The sequence below is a fragment of the Heterodontus francisci genome, chromosome 1 (assembly GCF_036365525.1).
Source record: "Heterodontus francisci isolate sHetFra1 chromosome 1, sHetFra1.hap1, whole genome shotgun sequence".
Lineage (NCBI taxonomy): Eukaryota > Metazoa > Chordata > Chondrichthyes > Heterodontiformes > Heterodontidae > Heterodontus > Heterodontus francisci.
Window position 1 is genome coordinate 282,956,632 of NC_090371.1, and position 22,556 is coordinate 282,979,187.

The 22,556-nt window shown below is 43.8% G+C and overlaps 1 protein-coding gene across 5 annotated transcripts in view; it reads right to left on the bottom strand.

Moving 5' to 3' along the window:
• slc4a4a (solute carrier family 4 member 4a) overlaps nt 1-22,556 on the bottom strand; it is a 192,627-nt gene that overhangs the window by 91,962 nt on the left and 78,109 nt on the right. For all 5 annotated transcript variants that reach the window (XM_068046541.1, XM_068046551.1, XM_068046571.1 and 2 more), the window contains 5 exons: nt 20,707-20,861; nt 12,666-12,779; nt 11,076-11,250; nt 8,960-9,093; nt 1,987-2,258 (listed from right to left, as the gene is read on the bottom strand). In XM_068046541.1, coding sequence (XP_067902642.1) covers nt 1,987-2,258; nt 8,960-9,093; nt 11,076-11,250; nt 12,666-12,779; nt 20,707-20,861 — 850 coding nt within the window. The remainder of the gene's footprint in view (nt 1-1,986; nt 2,259-8,959; nt 9,094-11,075; nt 11,251-12,665; nt 12,780-20,706; nt 20,862-22,556) is intronic.

The following is a 22,556-nucleotide window of genomic DNA, read 5'->3' on the forward strand; positions in this document are numbered from 1 at the left end:
GTGGCGACCAGAACTGTACGCAGTATTCCAAATGTGGCCAAACCAAAGTCCTATACAACTGTAACATGACCTGCCAACTCTTGTACTCAATGCCCCGTCCGATGAAGGAAAGCATGCCGTATGCCTTCTTGACCACTCTATTTACCTGCGTTGCCACCTTCAGGGAACAGTGGACCTGAACACCCAAATCTCTCTGGACATCAATTTTCCCCAGGACTTTTCCATTTACTGTATAGTTCACTCTTGAATTGGATCTTCCAAAATGCATCACCTCGCATTTGCCCTGATTGAACTCCATCTGCCATTTCTCTGCCCAACTCTCTAATCTATCTATATTCTGCTGTATTCTCTGACAGTCCCCTTCACTATCTGCTACTCCACCAATCTTAGTGTCGTCTGCAAACTTGCTAATCAGTCCACCTATACTTTCCTCCAAATCATTAATGTATATCACAAACAACAGTGGTCCCAGCACGGATCCCTGTGGAACACCACTGGTCACACGTCTCCATTTTGAGAAACTCCCCTCTACTGCTACTCTCTGTCTCCTGTTGCCCAGCCAGTTCTTTATCCATCTAGCTAGTACACCTTGGACCCCAAGGTGGTTGAAATCTGGAACACACTGCCTGAAGAGTTGGTAGAGGCAGGAACCCTCACAACATTTAAGAAGTATTTAGATGAGCACTTGAAATGCCATAGCATACATGGCTACGGGTCAGGTGCGGGAAAATGGGATTCGAATAGATAGGTTCTTGATGACCGACACAGGCACGATGGGCCGAAGGGCCTGTTTCTGTGAATTTATATTAGCTCCTTTCACATCCCAGACACACTAAAGTCCTTCACTGCCAATAAATGACTTTTTGAAGTGTAGTCACTGATGCAAGGTCGGAAACGCGGCGGACAATTTACACACAGAAAGATCCCATAAAAAGAAATGTGATAATGGCTAAATAATCTGTTTCTTAGTGATGTTGGTTGAGGGGTAAATATTAGCCAGGACACCAGGGAGAACATCCCTTCTCTTCTTCAAAGAGTGGCCACGGGATCTTTTACATCCAGACGACAGGGCAGGTCCGTCACCTGAAAGATAGTACCTCCGGCAGTGCAACACACCCTACATAATTTTGAACGTCTCAACTAAAACTCCCCCACTGAACCTTCTTGTTCTTGAGCTGTGAATGACAAAAATGCAAGACAGCATTTATCATGCATCCCTTTCTGCCCCCGAGCGCAATAAGAATCATCCCTAAAAAACGGTGATGTTCTATTGCTGTTGTGGGGCTGTAGCCCTGCTTCTACAACCCTGTCACTGGCATTTAGTGATGCTGTACCTCGCTACTCAAGGGAGAGATTACTGCAGGAATGCATAATACAACTCCATGAAATGGCCTTCCTTAAAAGGTTCAAAATAAAAGGCTTGCCCCGCAATTAAATAATGGAGAAAGTAGCATCATCCAATGTATCTAGTGCTAATATTGGAACACAGCAATTTCTAGACTTATACAGTACCACAAAACCTCACTGATTTAACCTGTATTGAACCGACCTTAGCTATACAGGGTTAACTCACTCCGACCAGACTTATGCTGGCCTGATCTGGGAATGTTGACAATAAAGGATTACTAGAAACAAATCCATCCATGGTCATTGTTGTCACTTGTATCATTGGTCAACACAAACACTCAGCTATTGCTGGGTGAAAATCCTGGAACTCCCTCCTAATAGCACTGTGGGTGCACCTACACCAAACGGACTGCAGTTGTTCAAGATGAAGGCTGACCACCGCCTTCTCAAGGATAACTAGGGGATGGGCAATAAATGCCAGCCTTGCCAGTGATACCCACATCTCAAGAATTAATAAAAAAGTGTTTTAGTTAAGTAGTTCAAAGACAATTTTAGAGTCTCCTTCGGGTGGATGAATCTCTTTCTGGTTCACTCCACAAAATGTTGGTTTGAGAGCTATCTGAGTAAGGCCAATCTTACCTTTGTCAGGTGGTAGACATGCACAACCAAACAGAGTGACATAGTCCACTTTGAAGTCCGTGTTAATGGGGTAGTAGTGAGACAGCTTAATCATCTTCTTAAAGGCATCGTAGATGAAGATGAAGCTGATCAACGAGGAGAACCCTTCTTCGGTGAAGCGAGTGAAATACCGGACAAGGAAACTGGCATCAGTGGCAACGAGGATGAGACAGAGAAAGGACGACCACAAACCAATCCAGAGACGGAACTCGAGGTAGTCAAAAGCGTTGTCTCTAGAAGACATATTAAGATTAGTGAACTCCACAGATTGGTTCAAAGCATTGAAAAAATACTGCGACTGCACATACCCAACGAAATATCAAACCTACAATAAAAACATTGCTTCAATATCAATTAACTTCTCAATTCGGACAAGTTGATCAACTGAAATTCAACGTCACAGACTATGAAAGCAGAAACTTCCTGTTATATGTGCAGAGTTGTTGGTGTAGGAAACAGTTTAACATCTATAGGAAAATTTTAACTGGAAGAAAATCACAAAAGTGAAACTGTGTTGTTGCAAACAGGTGAGAAAGGTGTCTAGGGTTCCCTCTCAGCCTTCACTTGGTTTTACTGTAACAGGGCTTTATTTTTAAACACAATGTATTTTTAGCTCCCCCTTGATGAATCCTTGTTCACCACTTTCCAATTATAAGGCAAAGAAACCAGCACAAACAGGCTTTCATAGGTTTAAAGAAGAAAATTTGAAATTTATTAAACTTAAACTCTAATTCAGTTAACGCCTATCGATACACGACACGCCCACACTAGCATGCATTCTCAATACACATATGCACAGTGGCTCAGTGGTTAGCACTGCAGCCTCACAGCTCCAGCGACCCTGATTCGATTCTGGGTACTGCCTGTGTGGAGTTTGCAAGTTCTCCCTCTGACTGTGTGGGTTTCCTCCGGGTGCTCTGGTTTCCTCCCACAGCCAAAGACTTGCAGGTTGATAGGTAAATTGGTCATTATAAATTGCCCCGAGTATAGGTAGGTGGTAGGAATATGGGATTAATATCAGATTAGTATAAACGGGTGGCTGATGGTCAGCACAGACTTGATGGGCCGAAGGGCCTGTTTCAGTGTTGCATCTCTAAATAAATAGAGACAGAAAAGAGCAGAAGAAAAATAAAGTGGAAAAGTTTGAGGCAATATCTGAAAAGTTATGGTTCTTTGAGCTCACTGTAGAGTCCTTGATTGTAGGTAGATTTTGCTTTTCGTTGGGGCCCAGTATTCTTCTTAAACCTTGTTCACTGTAGGAGACTTTTCTCTCTTGGGGTTCATGTGTCTTCAGTGGATTTAGAGGCTTGTGAGAAAGAGATGGGAGCAGACAGGAGAGATCTTCTCAGTCCAGGAACAAACAGACACTCTCAGTTCAAACTGTTTGTACAATTCAGAAAAACCCAGGTTGCCAAGCAGGTTAGTCATGTAACTAACTGGTCTGACCCCGTCTTGGATTGTGTCACCTTAGCAGTCTCTGGAAAGTTCCTCTTACACACAATACCTGGTGATCACAAGTCCATTGTGGGTTGAATGTGTCAGAGAATGGTTCTGTGTCCTTCCAATCACCGCCTGTTGGCAGGTGGGGGCCTAGCATGACAGTGTCTATACCCTGATATTATTACAAAGTATTTACAGATTTGCAATTGTGCAATCTAATCTCATTAATATTGACAAATTACAAAAACATTGGGAAACGATATTGAGGTTCACAGAAAAGTGAAAGGATCGTTACGATTCGAGTGAACAAAGTCTGGTTTGTAATCTCAGTGGTTTTTGGACAGCGACCTTTCTGATGATGGATGAAGAGTGCTCAGCATTGCACTGTTTGTACCGTATGTCCCCAGTGTGAGCCAAGTCTCTATATTGGCCCCTTGCAATCGAAGACCTTGACAGACTCTGTACACAAGCAGGTTTGTGCTCTTGCTTCCTTGCACATTCGCTGATCTCAAAGCTACAAAGTATTTACTGCACAGAAACAGGCCATTCGGTCCAACTGGTCCATGCTGGTGTTTATGCTCCACAGGAGCCCCTCCCACCTACTTCATCTCACCCCTATCAGCATATCCTTCTATTCTATTGTCCCTCATTTGTTTATCGAGCACCCCCTTAAATGTATCGATACTATTCACCTCAACCACTACCTGTGGTAGCGAGTTCCACATTCTCACCACTCTCTTGGTAAAGAAGTTTCTCCTGAATTCCTTATTGGATCTTTTAGTGACTATTTTATATTTACGATCCCTAATTTGTAACACCCTCATAAGTGGAAACATCTTCAGTACGTCTACCTTATCAAATCCTTAATTGGAAACCAATTCATAAGGTTGCATTTATATAGCTCCTTTAACATAGTAAGATATCCCAAGGCCCTTCACAGGAGCTATTATCAAACAAAATTTAACACCGAACCACATAAGGAGATATTACATAAGGATGTGGAAAGGATGTTTCCTCTTGTGGGAGAATCTAGAACTAGAGGTCACTGTTTAAAAATACAAAGTGACTCCTGACAATGCAGCCCAGTGCCGAGGTCATCAGAGTGCTCCCAGATGTGCACATGTGCAGACGGGACTCTTGTTGTCAATATGGTGCTGCGCATGCACAGGCTATGTCAGCTCCCGGCTTGCCAGGACTAATTCATGCGTGTGCGTGAAAATGTCCTCTCATACTGCAACATCTGCTCACCATTCGCTTCTGGCCTCGCCATTTCTCCCCCCTTGGCTGCTTACTCCCCACTTCACCACCCACCCCCCACCACCTGGCGGCCACTCACTCCCCATTCCCAGCCTCGCCGCTTCCTTCCCTCTGCTCTGCGTCTGCTCCCCACTCCCTCCAGCGATCTCCACCTCTCTTCCTCACAGGGGAGGGGAGGGAGATTGTGAGCAGACGGGAGCAGGGAGCAGAAGTGGGAGGGAGCAGGGAGCAGAAGACAGCGAGGCCCGGAGGCAAGTGGCTGCCAGGGTGGGGGGGGTGGATTGGGAGGTGGTGAAGCGGGGAGCGAGTAGCCAAGGGGGGAGAAGTGGCGAGGCGGGGACCGAGCAGGGAGCAGACGGGTGTGGGAGGCAGCGGCAAAGAGAAGCGCGATGGCAGGTGGCAGCAGGATACTGTTGGGTGTGGGATGGAGGCAGTGATCGTAGCCACTGTGGCCATTTTGGTTTCATTTGTTTTCGCTTTTGTGATAAATTGAGCAGCGCCATCTTTACTACTGGCAGCTGCCAAAAACATCGCAGACAGTGACGTTTCAGTACATGAGGCTGCATTTGTGCATGTGCAAGTACTGCGCCACCTAGTGGTTGCATTGTCAGCAAACGTAGCCTTAAAAATAAGGGGTTGCCCATTTAAGACACAGATGAGGAGAAATTTTTTCTCTCAGAGGGTCGTGAGTCTTTGGAACTCTCTTCCTCAAAAGGCGGTGGAAACAGAGTCTTTAAACATTTTTAAGGCAGAGGTAGATAGATTCTTGATAAGTAAGGAGGTGAAAGGTTATCGGGGGTAAGCGGGAATGTGGAGTCGAGGTTACAATCAGATCAGCCATGATCTTATTGAATGGTGCAGCAGGCTTGAGGGGCCGAGTGGCCTACTCCCTGATCCTGATTTGTATGTTTGTATTAGGGTAGGTGACCAAAAGCGTGGTCGAAGAGATAGGTTTTAAGACATGTCTTAAAGGGGGAGAGAGATAGAGAGGCGGGAGGGAGGGAATTCCCTGGGAGGGAGGGAGGGAGTTTAGGGGCCTAAGTAGCTGAGTTTTGGTTGAGTTGGAGTTTAACGAGGATGGAAGATGAGAAGCCAGCCAGGATAGTATAGGAATTGTAACCTGCAGTCGCACATTTCTGCTGGAAACTGCTGTCACGTGAAGCTCAGTGCTGGGAACACTAAACTGTAAAGGGGCTTTATCAACTCTCGTCAGAATCACTTTATAAAACCGATCTACAACAATATTGTCCTACATTTGCTGCTCCCTGAGCATTAGGCATAACAGATAACAGATCTCCTCAATAACATATTTGTACGTTGCTGACTGTACAGAGATTCAGTCAAGTTTGGAAGTACAGGACAATTTAGCATTACTTTGTAGTGAGGCGTTTTGTTTTATCAGGAGACCCACATGAATCAGAACTTGAAACATTTGTACTCATGGAAAAGGCTTTGCCTATTATTGTTTCCTGGGAAGTGGTTCTATCATCACGTTTTCTCACAGATACTATCAGTGCGTGCGAGAATGGAACTCTATCCCGACAAATGTGGAAATGACAAAGGCGACATTTTCTCACATTTGAAACAGCCATTGTCCAAATTCCAAGAGTTAAGATTGTACGGTGTCAACGAACCACTTGACTAAAAGGGTGTCTACCTCCTCTTGTGTGCGACTCCATGAACGAGCAAATATGCCTGGAATTATCCTTCGGGACATTCCTTTGCCATGGGGCTCATAGCCAGATCACTGAAGGTATCTGTAAATTTGTGAGAGCCTGCATCATGACTTCCTGTGAGTGGTTTCACTCAATAAACTCTTACTCAGGTTTCCTGTTGCTCTGAGCTCACTGATTGGGGTTGATTTTGACTCCTCCCTTTTAAATGGTGCATTAATGAATGGTCGGCTGCTTTACTATCCCATTAACACTGGTGATGTAGCTGCTGCCATTTTGAAAGGGTCCTAGTGTCAGGTATCCAAAGAGCCTGACTGTTTCAAGCGATGGGCCCCTTTTTGATATGGATATCGAGGCTCTGTGACACCAGTCAGACTCCAACTTCCTCTGTTTGGTTGGAGCCTGTGTTGTGCTCACTCAGAGCAGTCCCACAGATAGCAGAACCGCGGAGGCCTGTGGAACCGAAAAGGTTAAATTCAAATGATTCGTGTGGTGCCCAGGAGGAGGAGAAGGCGTGCTAATCTGGACCCCCACCCTCTGGGATCATAGCCCGCATCCAATGAATTCAACTTTATGGAGGGTAGAATGTGGGAGACCAGCCAGGAAAGTGTTAAAATAATCAAGTCTAGAGGTAACAAAGGCATGAATGAGGGTTTCAGCAGCAAATGAGTGGAGGCGAGGATGGAGAAGGGTGATGTTATAGAGTTGGAAGTAGACGGTCTTAGTGAGAAGAAGTTGGAAGTGAAGTACCAAAGAGAAGGAATGAGAATAGTTGTGAACAATAGAATAGATGGAGAATATAGATCTGATTATAAGCAGTGAAAGAAATCACCTTTCAAAGTTAGACATGCACATTACTGCTCTTTCAGCTTCAGTAGTATTTTTTGTTTCATTCTGCTGGGCTGGCAAGATAGACACTGTGTAGTCTTCGCTTGATTTGGAATTACATCTAAAGCAACAGTTCTATTCTTGGAGAAGGACGATGCCTCCAACACCTACAACCAAGCTGGCACAGGTGATGGCACACAACAGTTTACGTTCTACAAGCAGGTAGTAATGACATGATATTCTGAAAGGTCACACAAGGCCACTGATGCCAACAACACTGATTGGTGCAATGACAGTCACAAATGTTCACTGAGGCAATGATGTTCACTTTAGCTCAACTCCAAGCTGTGGGCACGCTCAGTTTGGTGTGAGGCACAGCATGTATTGTCACTACAATAACAACATGCATGGCATTACCCACATCCACATGCTGAGCCACTCTGCAGAAAGACCCACAAGATGAAGGAGGAAGAAAAGAAAGAAATCCAAGCCAGCACTTTCAGTGCAGTACTGGACTCAGTTCTGATGAAAGGTCATTAGCCTGAACCCTTAACTCTGTTTCTCTCTCCACAGATGCTGCCAATCCTGCTAAGTATTTCCAGCACTTTCTGTCTTTATATAGTTAAAAAAACTGATTATCTGGTCATTTTCACATTAATGTTTGTGGGAGCTTGCTGTGTGCAAATTGGCTGCTGCATTTCCTACAACTACAACAGTGACTACACTTCAAAAGTACTTCATTGGCTGTATAGTGCTTGGGGACATGCTGAGGTTGTGAAAGGCACTATAGAAATGCAAGTTCTTTCCTCTTTTTTGCTGATACCTCCACTCACCATGTGCCTGCAGATATTTAATTAATTCCAATATTATTCCTTCAATCAATACTGTGCAGCAGCAGATGCTAACTTATTATTTTTTAAAAAGGACATTTAAAAATAGATAAATATTTGGACATACACCACTTATGCATGGCTGAATCTTGTATCTATTAAGGCCCAGTGGCTACTGAGGCAGGTCAAACATCAAATAGATCACTGCTTCTATTATTCTCAAGGTCAAAATCACAAAGGGGTTTTAATCGAGTAAATAAGGAGAAACTCTTTCCACTGGCAGGAGGGTCGGTAACCAGAGGACACAGATTTATGGTAACTGGCAAAAAAACCAGAGGGGGAGATGAGGAGAGGTTTATTTACGCAGTGAATTGTTGTGATCTGGAACGCGCTGTCTGAAAGGGCAGTGGAAGCAGATTCAATAGTAACTTTCAAAAAGGAATTGGATAAATATTTGAAAAAGAGAAATTTACAGGGCTTTGGGGAAAGGGGGGGGGGGGGGGTGGCGGGGAGTGGAACTAATTGGATAGCTCTTTCCAAGAGCCAGCACAGGCAGGATGGGCTGAATGGCCTCCTTCTGTGCTGTAAGATTCTATGAAGTGACACAAAATGAAAATGGCTCAAATTCCACCAACTGCTGTGGTGGGATTCACACCCATGTCCCCAGAGTATTAGCCTGGGGCTCTGGATTGCTAGTCTAGTGACAGTAGTGGCCTAACCAGTGTTTTATAGAGGTTTAGTGTAACTTTGTAATTTATAAAGCCCAGGATCCTGTATGTCTTTTGGAAACAACTTTATTGACTCATTCTGCCACCTTTCATGATTTGGGCACATATGCTCTCAGCCTCTATATTCCTGCACTCCTTTAAAATTGTACCACTTAGTTTATGCTGTGATTATACTTACTTGCTAAAACTGAAGAGGAGACGCTCAAAGACTAGCACAGGCCCAGTGCTGCTGAGGATGGTGAGGGGCTGCCCAGCAAAAAGGCAGAAAATGGCTCCGCAGAGTGCTGTGCCCAAGAAACTCTCCAGCACCCCCTGAGGTACACAAGAATCAGAATCAGTAAACTTTGTCAAACCGTGGCTTTCCAATCTGAGAGAAATGTTATCTTGGTGGAAATTACATCGCATTAATAGAAACAGGTCACTCAGCTCAATCTGTCCTTCCTGGTGTTTATGCTCCACTCGAGTTTCCTCTCATCCTTCCTCATCTCGCTATCCACATATTCCTTTCTCCCTTGTGTGTTTATCCAGCTTCCCCTTAAATGTATCAATACTATTCATCTCAACCACTCCCTGTGGTAGCGAGTTCCACATTCTCAACAATCTCTGGGTAAAGAAGTTTCTTTATAGGGTAAGAGGTTCAATAAGTGTAATCAGTTCCTCTAAAGAAACATCAAATAGTACCCGAGTTGGAAGGAGCAAACTAAAAATTTGTGATAAAAAGCAAAATCCATTGATAAACAACCCATTCTGGACATATGAATTGTATAATAGTAAAATGCATTATTTGCAGAATCCTACAGCACAGAAGGAGGCCATTCAGCCCATCGTGCCTGTGCCAGCTCTTTGAAAAAGCTATCCAATTAGTCCCACTCCCCTGCTCTTTCCCCACAGCCCTACAAATATCTCTGTTTCAAGTATTTATCCAATTCCCCTTTTGAAAGTTACTATTGAATCTGCTTCCACCGCCCTTTCAGGCAGCGCGTTCCAGATCACAACAACTCACTGCTTTTGTACCATTTAGTTTATATTGCCTTTCCTCATTCTTTCTTCCAATATGTATCACTTCACAATTCTCTGCGTTAAGTTTCATCTGCCATGTGTGTCTGCCCATTTCACCAGTCTTTCATGCTCCTGAGTTCTGTTACTATCCTCCTGACATTTCCAAGCTTTGTGTCGCCAGGAAACTTTGAAACTCATATCAACTCCAACTCCTTACTATATATCACAAAGAGCAGTGATCCTAATACTGACACCTGGAAGAGCCAACTGCACACTCCCCTCCAGTCTGTTATATAACTGTGCACCGCTACACTCTGCTTTCTATCTCTGTGAGCTAAATTCATAAACACGCTACCATTGACTCTTTAATCCCATGGGCTTCAATTTTGCTAACAAGTCTATTACAGGGAAAGATGAGCCGAATAGCTCATCTCTGTACTGGAGGATTCTACGATAAGGAGGCCACATACTCCTTGGAAGTGTGGTAGAGGAGCAGAGTGATCTCGGGTACCAATAGTCAAATCACCAGAAGTAGCAACGCAGGTTCACAAGACCATTACAAAAACTAAACAAGCACTGAAGTGCATTTCTAGACAGTTAGAATTGAAAAGAAGAGATGTAATGTTAAACTTGTAGAAACCACATTTGGCATACTGTGAATAGTCCTGGTCTATATATTACAAAAAAAAGCACTGGAAAAAGTCAAAAACTATTTACTAGGGGGATACCAGAACTGAGAATTAAACCCATCAGGAAAAACTGAGCAGGCTGGGGCTCTTTTCTCTAGAAAAGAGAAGACTGAGGGGTGACCTGATAGAGTACTTTTAAATTATGAAGGGATTTTATAGGTAGATGTAGAGAAAATATTTGTGTTTGAGGGGCAGACCAAAACTCGGGGTCATAAATATGATAATCACTAATTCCTCCAATCCAGAATTCAGGAGAAACTTCTTTACCCACAGAGTGGTGAGAAAGTGGAACTCACTATCATAGGGAGTGGTTGAGACAAGTAGCACCGATACATTTAAAGAGAAGTTAGATAAATGCACAAAGGAAAAAGGAATAGCAGGATATGCTGATAGGGTGAGATGAAGAGGTATGGGAGGAGACTCGTGTGGACAATAAACACCAGCACGGAGTGGATGGGCTGAATGGCCTGTTTCTGTCTGTAAAATTCTATGCACTTCCATGTGTGACAGGGTTGAAAGGTGACCCTGTGACTCTAACACATCGCACCTAAATAGGTCACCTTGGAATAACAGACACCTGATCTGCAACAGGAAGCAGCTACGAACCTGCATGTTGTCTGTAGCATCTCCGAGGAGGCCTCCAAATGTGATCGCGTTGGTTACGGTCCCCAGGTAGATGAACAGAACGGCAGAAAGTGCCTGGATACTCAGAGCATCATAGAAGTCACTGGCGAACCATGGAATTTTCCTCTTAATATCCGCCACAAAGCCACCGAACAACCTGAGGAGTTGGACAAACAAAAGCAAGAAAATTTCTTAAGAAAATAAGAAATAAAAAATAGGAGCTGGAGTCGCTCGTTTCAACCAGGGTCTCTGAGGAAAAGGCACAGCGAGTGAAACATCAGGTTCATTACACTATCGTATCCAAGAAGATCAGCCTCAAAAGGAAGGGACTTATCGTAATTTTCAGAGGTTTGGCAAGCATGTGCCAAGTACTCTGAGATAGAATTTTATAGAATGATTCTGGGAAAGCTGAGATGGAGAAGCTTAGGTTAAACTCAGTATTTGGTGAAAAATGATGGATCATCCGGAAGTGTTTTACACGTTAGAATCTGGATTCAGACTGAAAACCTTATTCAGCAAAGATACAATTCTGCCAATTATACTTTTTAGAAGTAAAATCAAGCCAATCAGAATGGGCTCTGGGAACACAAGATTATATAATGCACCTTATCGTCTCTATCAAAGTACCTGGCAATTAACAAATCAAATCCTGCAGTTTCTGTTGTTGAGTGTAATTGTGACAGCTATTATGGGGTCAGTACTCCATTAATAACATGAAAGGTCATCGACCTGAAAAGTTCACTCTGTTTCTCTCTCCACAGATGCTGCCAGAGCTGCCAAGTATTTCATCACTTTCCATTTTTACTCCATAAATAACAATCTGTTCCCAGGGGAAACGTATTGCCCAAGGCACTTTGAGAGCTTCCTGCTCCACTCCAGCCATTACCACAGTATCTTGGACATCCACCAATAATAGGGGCCTCTGTTTACCTTTCAGCTGAAGAATGGCACCTCTGACAATGCAGCTCTCTCTCAATACTGCAAGAGATATCAACCACATCCTGGACTGAGATTGACCTCCCCCACCACCCCAACAACCTTGTTAAGGAGCATGCAGAACAAGGGGAGTATAACCTTAAAATTAGAGCTAGACCAATCAGGATGAAGTGAGGAAGCATTTCTTCACAGAAAGGAACTCTCTCCCCAAAAAAACTGTTGAGGCTGGGAATTTCCAAACTGAGATCGATAGATTTGCATTGGGTAAGGGTATTAAGTATTACAGAAGCAAGGCGAATAGATGGACTTTAGACACAGATCAGCCCTAATCGAATTGAATGACGGACTGGCTCAAGGGGCTGAATGGCCTCCTCCTGTGCCCATGAAACCTTCTAATTTAGCAGCAACCATGCTACCAACTCAGTCAAGTGGGTGCATAAGATTTGTCAACAATTATTGAATTACACTCGGGTTTTGTCCCAAAAGCTCAAAAAAATGAAAACAATTAAAAATTACAGTGCAGATCACAGTCCACAGCAATCGAAGATGGATTCCTGACATGCTGTCTTCATTTTCTTTTGTTAATGCTGTTTAGTAGCTAAACATTTATCAATGTGACTGAATTGTCTTTCTTACTTTCCAGTCTTCTTCAGTTCATCTGGAACTTCATGCCCCCCACCTCCGTGCCCGCCATCATGAGGCATGTCTCCATTCATCTGGATGCTTTCTCCTCCGGAAATCATGTTCTTCCTGTTTAAAATGAAAATTATGTTAAAACACTCAGCTCCCTATCGCACATCGCATTACATCGTGTCTACGGTGCAGAAAAAGACCGTTCAGCCCAACTGTCCATTCTGGCATTTGTGCTCCACATGGAGCTCCTCCCACCCTACTTCATCTCACCCTATCAGCATCTCCTTCTATTCCTTTCTCCCTCATGTGTTTATCCAAAGTCCCCTTATATGTATCGATACTATTCACCTCAACCACTCCCTGTAGTAGTTAGTTCCACATTCTCACCACTCTCTGGGTAAAGAAATTTCTCCTGAACTCCCCTTTGGATTTATTAATTTTTTTCCCAAAATATACTTTATTCGTAAAAAACTGTAAAAAATACATTACAAAACAGTTCAAAAACAGCACCAAGTCAACAATACAAAGAGTGCAAAGGAGATCAGTTTCCTTCAATACAGGAGTGAGTTGCCTCACAACCCTTCCATTTCATTTTAGCTGCCATGTACTTTTTGCAGCAAACAAATATTTTCTGGAAACAGCCAGAGGGGTTTCCCATGGGTCCAGCCCCTTAGTTCAGCTTGGTGGGGGGACCTTACACTGTGGTCTTTCCTCATTGAGCCTTTGCTGCGGCTGCCCCAAGCTTTAGTGCGTCCCTCAGCACGTAGTCCTGGACCTTGGAATGTGCCAGTCTGCAACATTCGGTGGTGGACAACTCTTTGCGCTGGAAGACCAGCAAGTTTCGGGCAGACCAAAGGGCGTTGTTCACCAAATTGATAGTCCTCCAGCAGCAGTTGATGTTTGTCTCGGTGTGCATCCCTGGGAACAGCCCGTAGAGCACAGACTCCTGTGTTACAGAGCTGCTTGGGATAAACCTCAACAAAAACCACTGCATCTCTTTCCACACCTGCTTTGCAAAGACACATTCCATATTGATGATTATCTTATATTTATGGTCCCTGGTTTTGATCTCTCCCACAAGTGGAAACATCTTCTCTAAGGTCTATCCCATCAAACACTTTCATAATTTTAAAGAGCTTTATCAGGTCACCCTCAGCCATCTCCTTTCTAGAGAAAATAGCCCCAGCTTGTTCAGTCTTTCCTGATAGTTATAACCTCTCAGTTGTTGTACTATTCTTATAAATCTTTTTTGCACCGTCTCTAGTACCTCTATATACTTGTTAGAATAGAGACCAGAGCTCTGCATAATACTCCAAGTATGGTCGAACCATGGTTTTATACAAGTTTAACATAACCTTTCCGCTATTCAATCACGTCCGCCTAGAAATGAACTGCAGTGCTTCATATGCATTTTTATGGCCGTATTTTAATGATTTGTGTATCTGTCCCCCTAGATCCCTCTGTTCCTCTACCCCATTTACACTCTTATTATCCAAGCAGTATGTGGCCTCCTTATTCTTCCTATCAAAACTATATTAATTTGCCAATTGCACACCCATTCTGCAATTTTATTAATGTCTTCTTGTATTTTGTTGCAGTCCTCCTCAGTACTAACTAGAAACTTCCCAATTTGCCATCGTCCTGAACTGGATTAAATAGATTCTTCTGCTCATTGTAAGTTCAGTGTGCGACAGGATTGTCAAATATTCAACCCTCCAGACCTGTGATTTGACCCATTCCTCTGTTTTTCGTGGACATGTAGGGAACAGCACAGGATGCATGGGCTCAGTTTATAACTCAACCCGCCTGGCTGAAACTGACGGGATTGGGGGCAATGCTGATTTCACACCCGACCAAACTCTTCATTGAGCAATATCAGGTGGGGTGTAAAAGTGGCACTCCACCTGATCCTGTACGATGCTTGCCCAGAGAGTTAGGTTAAAATTGTTCCCTGAGACACTCCCGCTTATAAAGAAGGGAATAATTCCACAATGCCAGCTGGGAGGCTGACCTAGGAAGGAATTGCGGGTGTAAGATTGGACTTAAACACCCTAGATCCAGTTCAGCAACCTGCACTCCTGTCGATTGTAACTCTCCGCTGGGAGTGCAAAATTACCCCTTCTGTGTTTAATCTTTAACAAACAAGGCTGGCTAAAAATGCTTAAACAAGTAAAGAAAGACAGAGATCCATTTATATAGCACCTTTCACAACCACAGGATGTCCCAAAGCGTTTCATAGCCAATGAAGTGTAGTCACTATTTTAAAGTAAGAAACACAGCAGCCAATTTGCACACAGAGCACTCTCACAAACACCAACGTAATTTTTTTTTTAAGTGGTGTTGGTCAAAGAATATATTTTAACCAGTACACCAGGGAAAACGCCCTTGCTCTTCTTCAAATTGGCATCTTTTACACCCAGCTGAGAGAGCAGACACAGCTTCAGTTTAACATCACATCTGAGAGAGCAGATTGAACACAGAGCAGTACTCCCTCAGTAATACATTGGGCGTGCCAGCCTGGATATGTACTCGTCTTTGGAGCAGGACTAGAACCCACAACATCAGAGGCGAGAGTGCTAACAACTAAGCCACAGTATAACTTAGTGAGCAGATTGAAACAACATTCGTGTTGTACATTGTTTTATGACGTCTGTTGCACATTTTAATTTGCACTATTGGTAGTTAGAGGTTCTTAAGCACCATTCTCACTGATGATTTAATCAAGATTTGTAGAATGTGTGGCAATAGGTCCACACCTGAGCAAACATCTCCTTAAAGGGAGGATACAATTAATGTGGCCACTGTTAAAAATGTGTTGCAAATCTATATCTGTTCACTGAGAAGGCCATGGCTTTATCAATTATGAATGCACCAGCAAATGTTTTATCTTGTAATGATTCCATCTGTACGCTGTTTGAAACTGGTCAGAACTGGAATAGCTCATAAAGATTCAAATATAGTTTCTGCTTCTTATTTTAGAACAGAGAGATAGGCCAAAGCTTTTACAATAGTATGTCATAGAGTCATATGTCCATTGACTAACATCTGAAAACCAAAGTACTTTATCTTATCTACAGTTTAATGTAGCAATTACTCTGCATGGTCCTGACTGACTACCTGATGGAGCAGCGTATTCAAAAATGTTGCACTGTAGGCTCTGTATTTGGCCATTTAAAGTGTTTTCACCTGCCTAGGCACTAAGCTTTAGATTTTCCTCCCTAAACCTCTCCGCCTCTAGCTCCTCCTTTAAGACGCTCCTTAAAACCTACCTCTTTGACCAGTTTTGGGTCACCTGTCCAAATATCTTCGTACATGGCTCAGTGTCAACCTTTTGATTGATTACACTTCCCGTGAAGCACCTTGGGATGCTTTACTATATTGAAGGCACTACATAAATGCAAGTTATTGTTGGAGTTGAGATCTCATCCGATTTCCTTTCCCCTAATCCAGGGGCTAATTGCAGTGCTCCTACTCCCTGATATCAGTGGTTTCAGCACAGACTGGGGACCAAACCTCCTATCTCCCTTCCCAGTCTGGTGCTTTAACTCATGAGCAATTGGGAGGAGTCCCTTATTTACTCTGCTTTAATGGGGTTATTCATGGGGTTGTGTTCAAAGATTACCCAAACACTGAAAAGCTATTGGGTCTTCTGCTGATGCTGCAAACATAAGGGAGTGGGAATTAAGAGCAGAGACTGTTTCCGGGCCCCGAACCTGCTCCCCGGGGGGGAAACAGTCACTCTTTGGGATTTTCACAGAGGCGCCCTTAATTGGCATGGAGACAGGTTCCTTGTCCAATTAAGGGTGGCAGGTGGGCTCTCGAAGCTGGAGGGCCAATCCAGTTTCAGCATCCTTCCAGTTTGAGAGGAGCAGCAGACTGCAGTAAAGGGTAAGTATCTGAGAGGGCGCTTCAACATGGAGGTGCCCTCTTACCAACTTCTTAAAAACTTAAAAATAAAAAGCAGAAAAAGCAGCCAGGCCGCTACTGTGGGGTGTGGGGTTGGGGGGGGAGGGGGCGGTGGGTGGAATGCTGCTGGAGGCATGGGCTGGGGTGGTGGGAGAATCCCTCTACTGGACTTCCTTTGGCTGCACCTGCACCCAGGCCCGCCTGGACTGCTGGCCCTCTGGCCTGGCACTGAGTGCCCGCCTCCAAGCAGTAAAACTGCCTCTCCATTGCATCAGAAAATTGGAGGCCAGCTGGAAAATTTCAGTCGGCCTCCTTTAATTATTGTTAATGAGGCTCTTAATGAGCCTAATTGGCTACCTCCCTCGTGGGAGCGGGCAGCCCTTTCAGACCCTGAACCTGTCCTGGAAAAATTGGCCAGCACTGGGAACGGGACCGGGAAACAGGCAACCCGGATCCCCCGCCTCCATTCCCGATCTCAGCGGGGCCCGAAAGCTGAGCCTGCACTCTCAGTTGATAAGCAATTCCAATTCTCTCACTACTCCAGTAGTGAAGTGAAATATTCCAACAACCAAGAGTGAAAACTCTTACGGAAAGTCTGATTAAAGAAAGAACCTGCATTCATATAGCACCTTATCACATCCTCAGAATGTCCCAAAGCATTTCAAACCAATTCATTACTTTTGAAATGTTGATGCTGTTTCGTTATGTAGACAATTTATATATTAATATACTTAAAAATTGTTAAGTGAATTTAGCTAAATGGAATGCTTTTAACCAGTTAATAAATTATGTTTTATCTCTATTTCCAATCAGATCACATCTGAGTGTAATATTGGAAGGAGAATGGAGATTCTATTCACTGTTGTACTAGATTAGTATCCTGAATCACTGATAACTCTGATTCTGTCCAAGAGATAACAACACCGATTTGCATTTATGTAGCACTTTAAACATAGTAAAAATGCCCCAAGATACTTCACAGCAGCATTATTAAATAAAATGTTACATTGAGCCACATAAAGAGATATTAGAACAGGTGAATGAAAGCTTAGTCAAGGAGGAAGATTTTAAGCAGTGTCTTAAAGGAGGAGAGAGAGGTGGAGAGGTTTGGGGAGGGAATTCCAGAGCTTAAGGCCCAGGCAGCTGAAGGCACAGTTACTAATGGTGGAGCAATTAAAATCAGGGATGCTCAAGAGAACAGAGCTGGAGGATGCAGAGATTTCAGAAGGTTGTAGGACTGGAGGAGATTACAGAGATGGAGGGGGGTGGGGCTTGCAAGGCCATGGAGGGATTTACAAATAAGGATGAGAATTTTAAAATCGAGGTGTTGCTGAACCGGGCGCCAATGTAGATCAGTGAGCACAGGGAGTGATGGGTGAATGCAAGTTAGGATAGAGGCAACATCTGGCTCCACCAGGGTCAATGTGCATTCTGAACTTTTATCGAGCGACATCTTCGGTTGCTAGCCAGCATTCTGGAGGTGGCGTGAGCACAGAGTATTCTCCTGGCTCTGATACAGACCTGGATTAAATTTAGAACAATAGGATGTCGGCCTTTCCTATCTATCGTTAAACAATTATTAAATTAAAACTTTTGTTTTTAATCCAAGAAGGATCCACAAAACCTCTGGTGCTGTGGAAAGGAACTCCACTTTGTTTGCTTCAACAATGAGGAACTAGTGTATGTTGTGGGGGGTATTTCACCCATCCACATCTGGAAGCAGGCTTACCCTCCTTTATCTAACTGTACAGTAAAATACTATCAGGGAGACTTGCTCCTGAATCAGCCCTTGTAATCGCTTCTTACTTGTTCTGGCCTTTACATGCGACCTGATAAGGCATGCCTTCTGAACTTGGAAGAAAACACTGACCTTGGAATGAAACTGACCAAATATTATTGTCCAAACACATTCATAAGAAGCTTTTTTATTTAAGTGTCAGCCATGCCTCAGTGGATAGCATTCTCCTCTCTGAGGGAGGTGGCTGTGGGTTCAACACCCACTCCCGAGTGTAGAATCACAAAATGCTAGGCCGATGCTCCCAGTGCAGTATTGAGGGAGTGCTGCACCGTCAGAGGTGCTGCTTTTGGATGACAGGTTAAACCAAGGCCCCATCTGCACTCTAAGGCGGATGTAGAAGATCCCATTGCACCATTTTAACAAAACGCAGGGGTGTTAACCCCAGGGGCCTGCCCAATGCTTATCCCTCAATCAACATCACTAAATCAGATTATCTGGTCATTATCACATTGCTGTTTGCAGTTTGTGGGATCTTGCTGTACACAAGCCACAAATTGAAGCATTCTGTACACAAATAATAGACAAAGTGAAAGACTGGGAGTGTGGGTGGCCAGCGGAGGGTGGGGGAGGGGCTGTGGTGTGTGCAGGGGATAGTTCAGAAAGCATGTTATCGTGGAAAACAACACGCGCCATGTTCCTTCACAAGTAATGAAGCTGATTGGCTCCCTGAGATTTCGAAGTGCACCAGTATCAATAACTTATATCATTGAGAAGGGAAGGAAAGGAAGGGGAGATGAGTGGGACAAACACAGGGGTAGGGGGATACAGGGAAAAGAGAGGTGTGGGAGGGACAGACACGGAGTGACAAGGGAGAGGGTGAGAGAAAACCTCTTTTTCTTTTAACTTGTGAGCAAAACCATGGGAGATAACTGGTAACAATAAAGACATGATGAAAAACCTAACTGTCAATGCAATGGTGACAACAGTCACTGACATCTTTTGTATGTAAACAGTGTGTTTTATGAGCATTCTTTGCAATTGATAGAGGGCCTTTCGAGGAAATATTTGTGTAAATCTCTAAACTTCTCTGGCCTCTTGTCTCCAACCAGGCCTAAATTCACCCTATGACGCCCTGTGACGGTGTGCCCTTTGACCTGGCAGGCTGGCAGCTTGACCCTGTGTCACACTGAGCTGACCTCTGAGATTCACAACATTCTTACCGTGACCTCCTTCTCCACCCCCCCCCCCCCCCCCACCACCGCACCCCCACCCCAACTACCCTCCTTAATATTTTGGCTTTCAACTAATTCCAAAATGGAAAGGAATAATCACAAAGGAGAAGATTAGCATTTTGTTTAATTTTAGAGACCTTTGAAGTCATGCTCTTCGAGCATGAATGATGAGCATTAATTTGTTTGCTGAACTCTCTGTTGCCTTAAGATTTCCTGCTAATCCTGGCTCTGTGCAAAGCCCTGTATGAAGAGCTATGCAAACGCCATTTGTTGCTTTTTCCCAACATACTACAGTTAGGGTAGATATAAAAGAAAGACTTGTAATTATATAGCACTTTTCATGACCTCATAACCTCCCAAAGCACTTTACAACCAATGAAGTACTTTTGAAGCATAGTCACTGTTGTAATGTAGGGAAACCCGGCAGTCGGTTTGCACACAGCAAGATCCCACAAACAACAATACAATTTTTAAACATTGTTCAGTGGACGTGGACATCATTGACAAGACCAGCACTTATTACCCATCCCTAATTGCCCCTAAATGACAGCAATGAGCCACCTGGTTGAACACAACTGGGTGGCTTGATAGGCCATTTCAGAGGCAACCACTTTTCTGTGTGTCGGGAGTCACAAATAGACCAGGCAATGATAGCAGATTTCCTTCCTTAAAGGACATTTCATGGTCACCGTTATCAATAACAGCTTTTTCTTTAATTCCAGATATACTTAATTCATTGAATTGAAATTCAGGTGTTATAGTGGGATCTGAGCTCATACCACTGGATCATTAGACTAGGTCACTGGATTACTAGTCTAGTAACATAACCACTATGCTACCACATCCAGTAGCAACAGGGCAATCTGTTTTTTCAGATGATGCTGGTTGAGGAATAATTTTTGGCCAGGACACAGGGGAGAGCTCCCCGGCTCTTCTTCGAAATAGTGTTATGGGATCTTCTACATCCACCCGAGAGGGCAGAGGGGCCCCAGTTGCAGCATCTGGGAAACCATCTGAGCAGCAGGATCCCTTTGATAGTCTGAGTGGGCCGTTTGAGAGCAATGCAGTTACCAGGCATTTGTAGCACCATGTGCCCAGGACAGTCCTAGTTATATGGAGCATGTAAAAACATGAGACACAATGCGCCGATGTTTCAGGGTCTCTTTACCTTTTGTCAGAAGACGGAAGTGACTTTGGAGGCTCTATTCTGATCTCAGGATCCCACTCACCAGGAGGAAGGACAATCACCTCATCCAGAAACTCATCAATTCCAGCTAAGAGATCTACATTGTCCTTGGCCTTGTAGGCGATGTCATGAAACAGCTAAACAGTTAGACAGAGAAAAACAGAAATCGTTTAATGCGTGTTAGACAACAACAGCAAATAAAATCACAAACAATAATTTTTTCTGAGTCTATCCCAAGTGATTCTATCTAGGAATATAGGAATAGGAGGAGGCCATTCAGCCCTTCGAGCCTGTCTGTCATTCAATTAGATTATGGCTGATCTCCCTCCAAGATATCTGCACCTCCTATTCTGGCTTCGTGAGCATCCTCCGATTTTATTTGCCCCCCCATTGGCGGCTGTACCTTTAGCTGCCTAGGGCATCAGTCCTGGAATAACCTCTCTGCCTCTCTACCTCACTTTCCTCCTTTAAGACACTCTCTAACCTACCTCTTTGAACAAGCTTTAGGTCATCTGACCTAATATCTCCCTATGTGGATCGGTGGCAAATTTTGTTTTATAGCACTCCTGTGAAGCACCTTGGGACATTTTACTATGTAAAAAGCGCTATATAAATAAATGTGGAGGTTGGTTAGCTCAGTTGGCGACAGTATGATGTAGAATGGTTCAACAGTGTGGGTTTGATCTCCATTCCGTCTGGGGTAGCTCACGGAGGCCTGCCTCCTTGCCTTGCCCCATTCTTGGGAAGTGGTGACCCTCAAGCCTTACATTACCATCTGTTGCTCGCTAATGGAGGTAGAGATGCCTATGGTCCTTTGGGACTATGGCTACAACAACAATTATAAATAAATGTCTGTTGTTGTTTCTGTTTCTTAACTCCATCTACCTGCCTTGGTTCCTTAATACCCTTGTCTGACAAAAGTCTATCAATCGCTGTTGAAATGTTGTCTTTTACATCCACTTGAGAGGCAGATGGGACGTCCGTAGGTTCAATGTCTCATCCCAAAGGTGGCATGAAAGCATTGACATGTTCCTGATTACACTTGTGCATCACTATAATCTGTCAAGATAAATATCTAGTGAGAGTCTCACTGTCTAATGGTTTTTCAGAGGATTAATTGAATTGTAATTTCATGCTAAATGCTCAGTTTCTGCAAAGTTTTCTTTTTGATTAACAATGAGAGAAAGTTGGGATTGTTCTCCTTACAGCAGAGACGGTTAAGAGAAGATTTAATAGAGGCGTTCAAAACCATAAAGGGTTTTGATAGTAAAAAAGAAGTGCTAGCAGGAGGGTCAGTAACCAGATGAAGCAGATTTAAGATTTAATTAATGATTTCATTCGAAAAAGAAGCAGGGAGAAGACGAGAATTTTTTTTCCGTAGCGAGTTGTTGTGATCTGGAATGCACTGCCTGAAAGGGCGGTGGAAGAAGATTCAATAGTGACTTTCAAAAGGGGGAAATGGATAAATAGTTGAAGGTGAAAAAAATTACAGGGTTATGGGGAAAGAGCAGGGAGAGGTGGGACTAATTGGATAGAACATTCAAAGGGATAGGACGGGCTGAATGGCCTCGTTCTATGCTGTATGATTCTATGATTCCATGAACGAATGTAAAGATTTCCCTCTTTTGTGCTTGGGTGTCAATAATTACCTGGATGGAGTATTTGGGGGGCAATCAGGCTGGAGCCCACAATGGGAATGCAGCCCACCTGATGTACCTCTAGATGTTCCAGCCAGGCAATCATTGACAGCCATGCAGAAGAGTGCTTCATACACAGCACGAGCCAATGTAAGGGCTGGAGGAGATGATGATTCAGAACAAGGCTACTCAAAC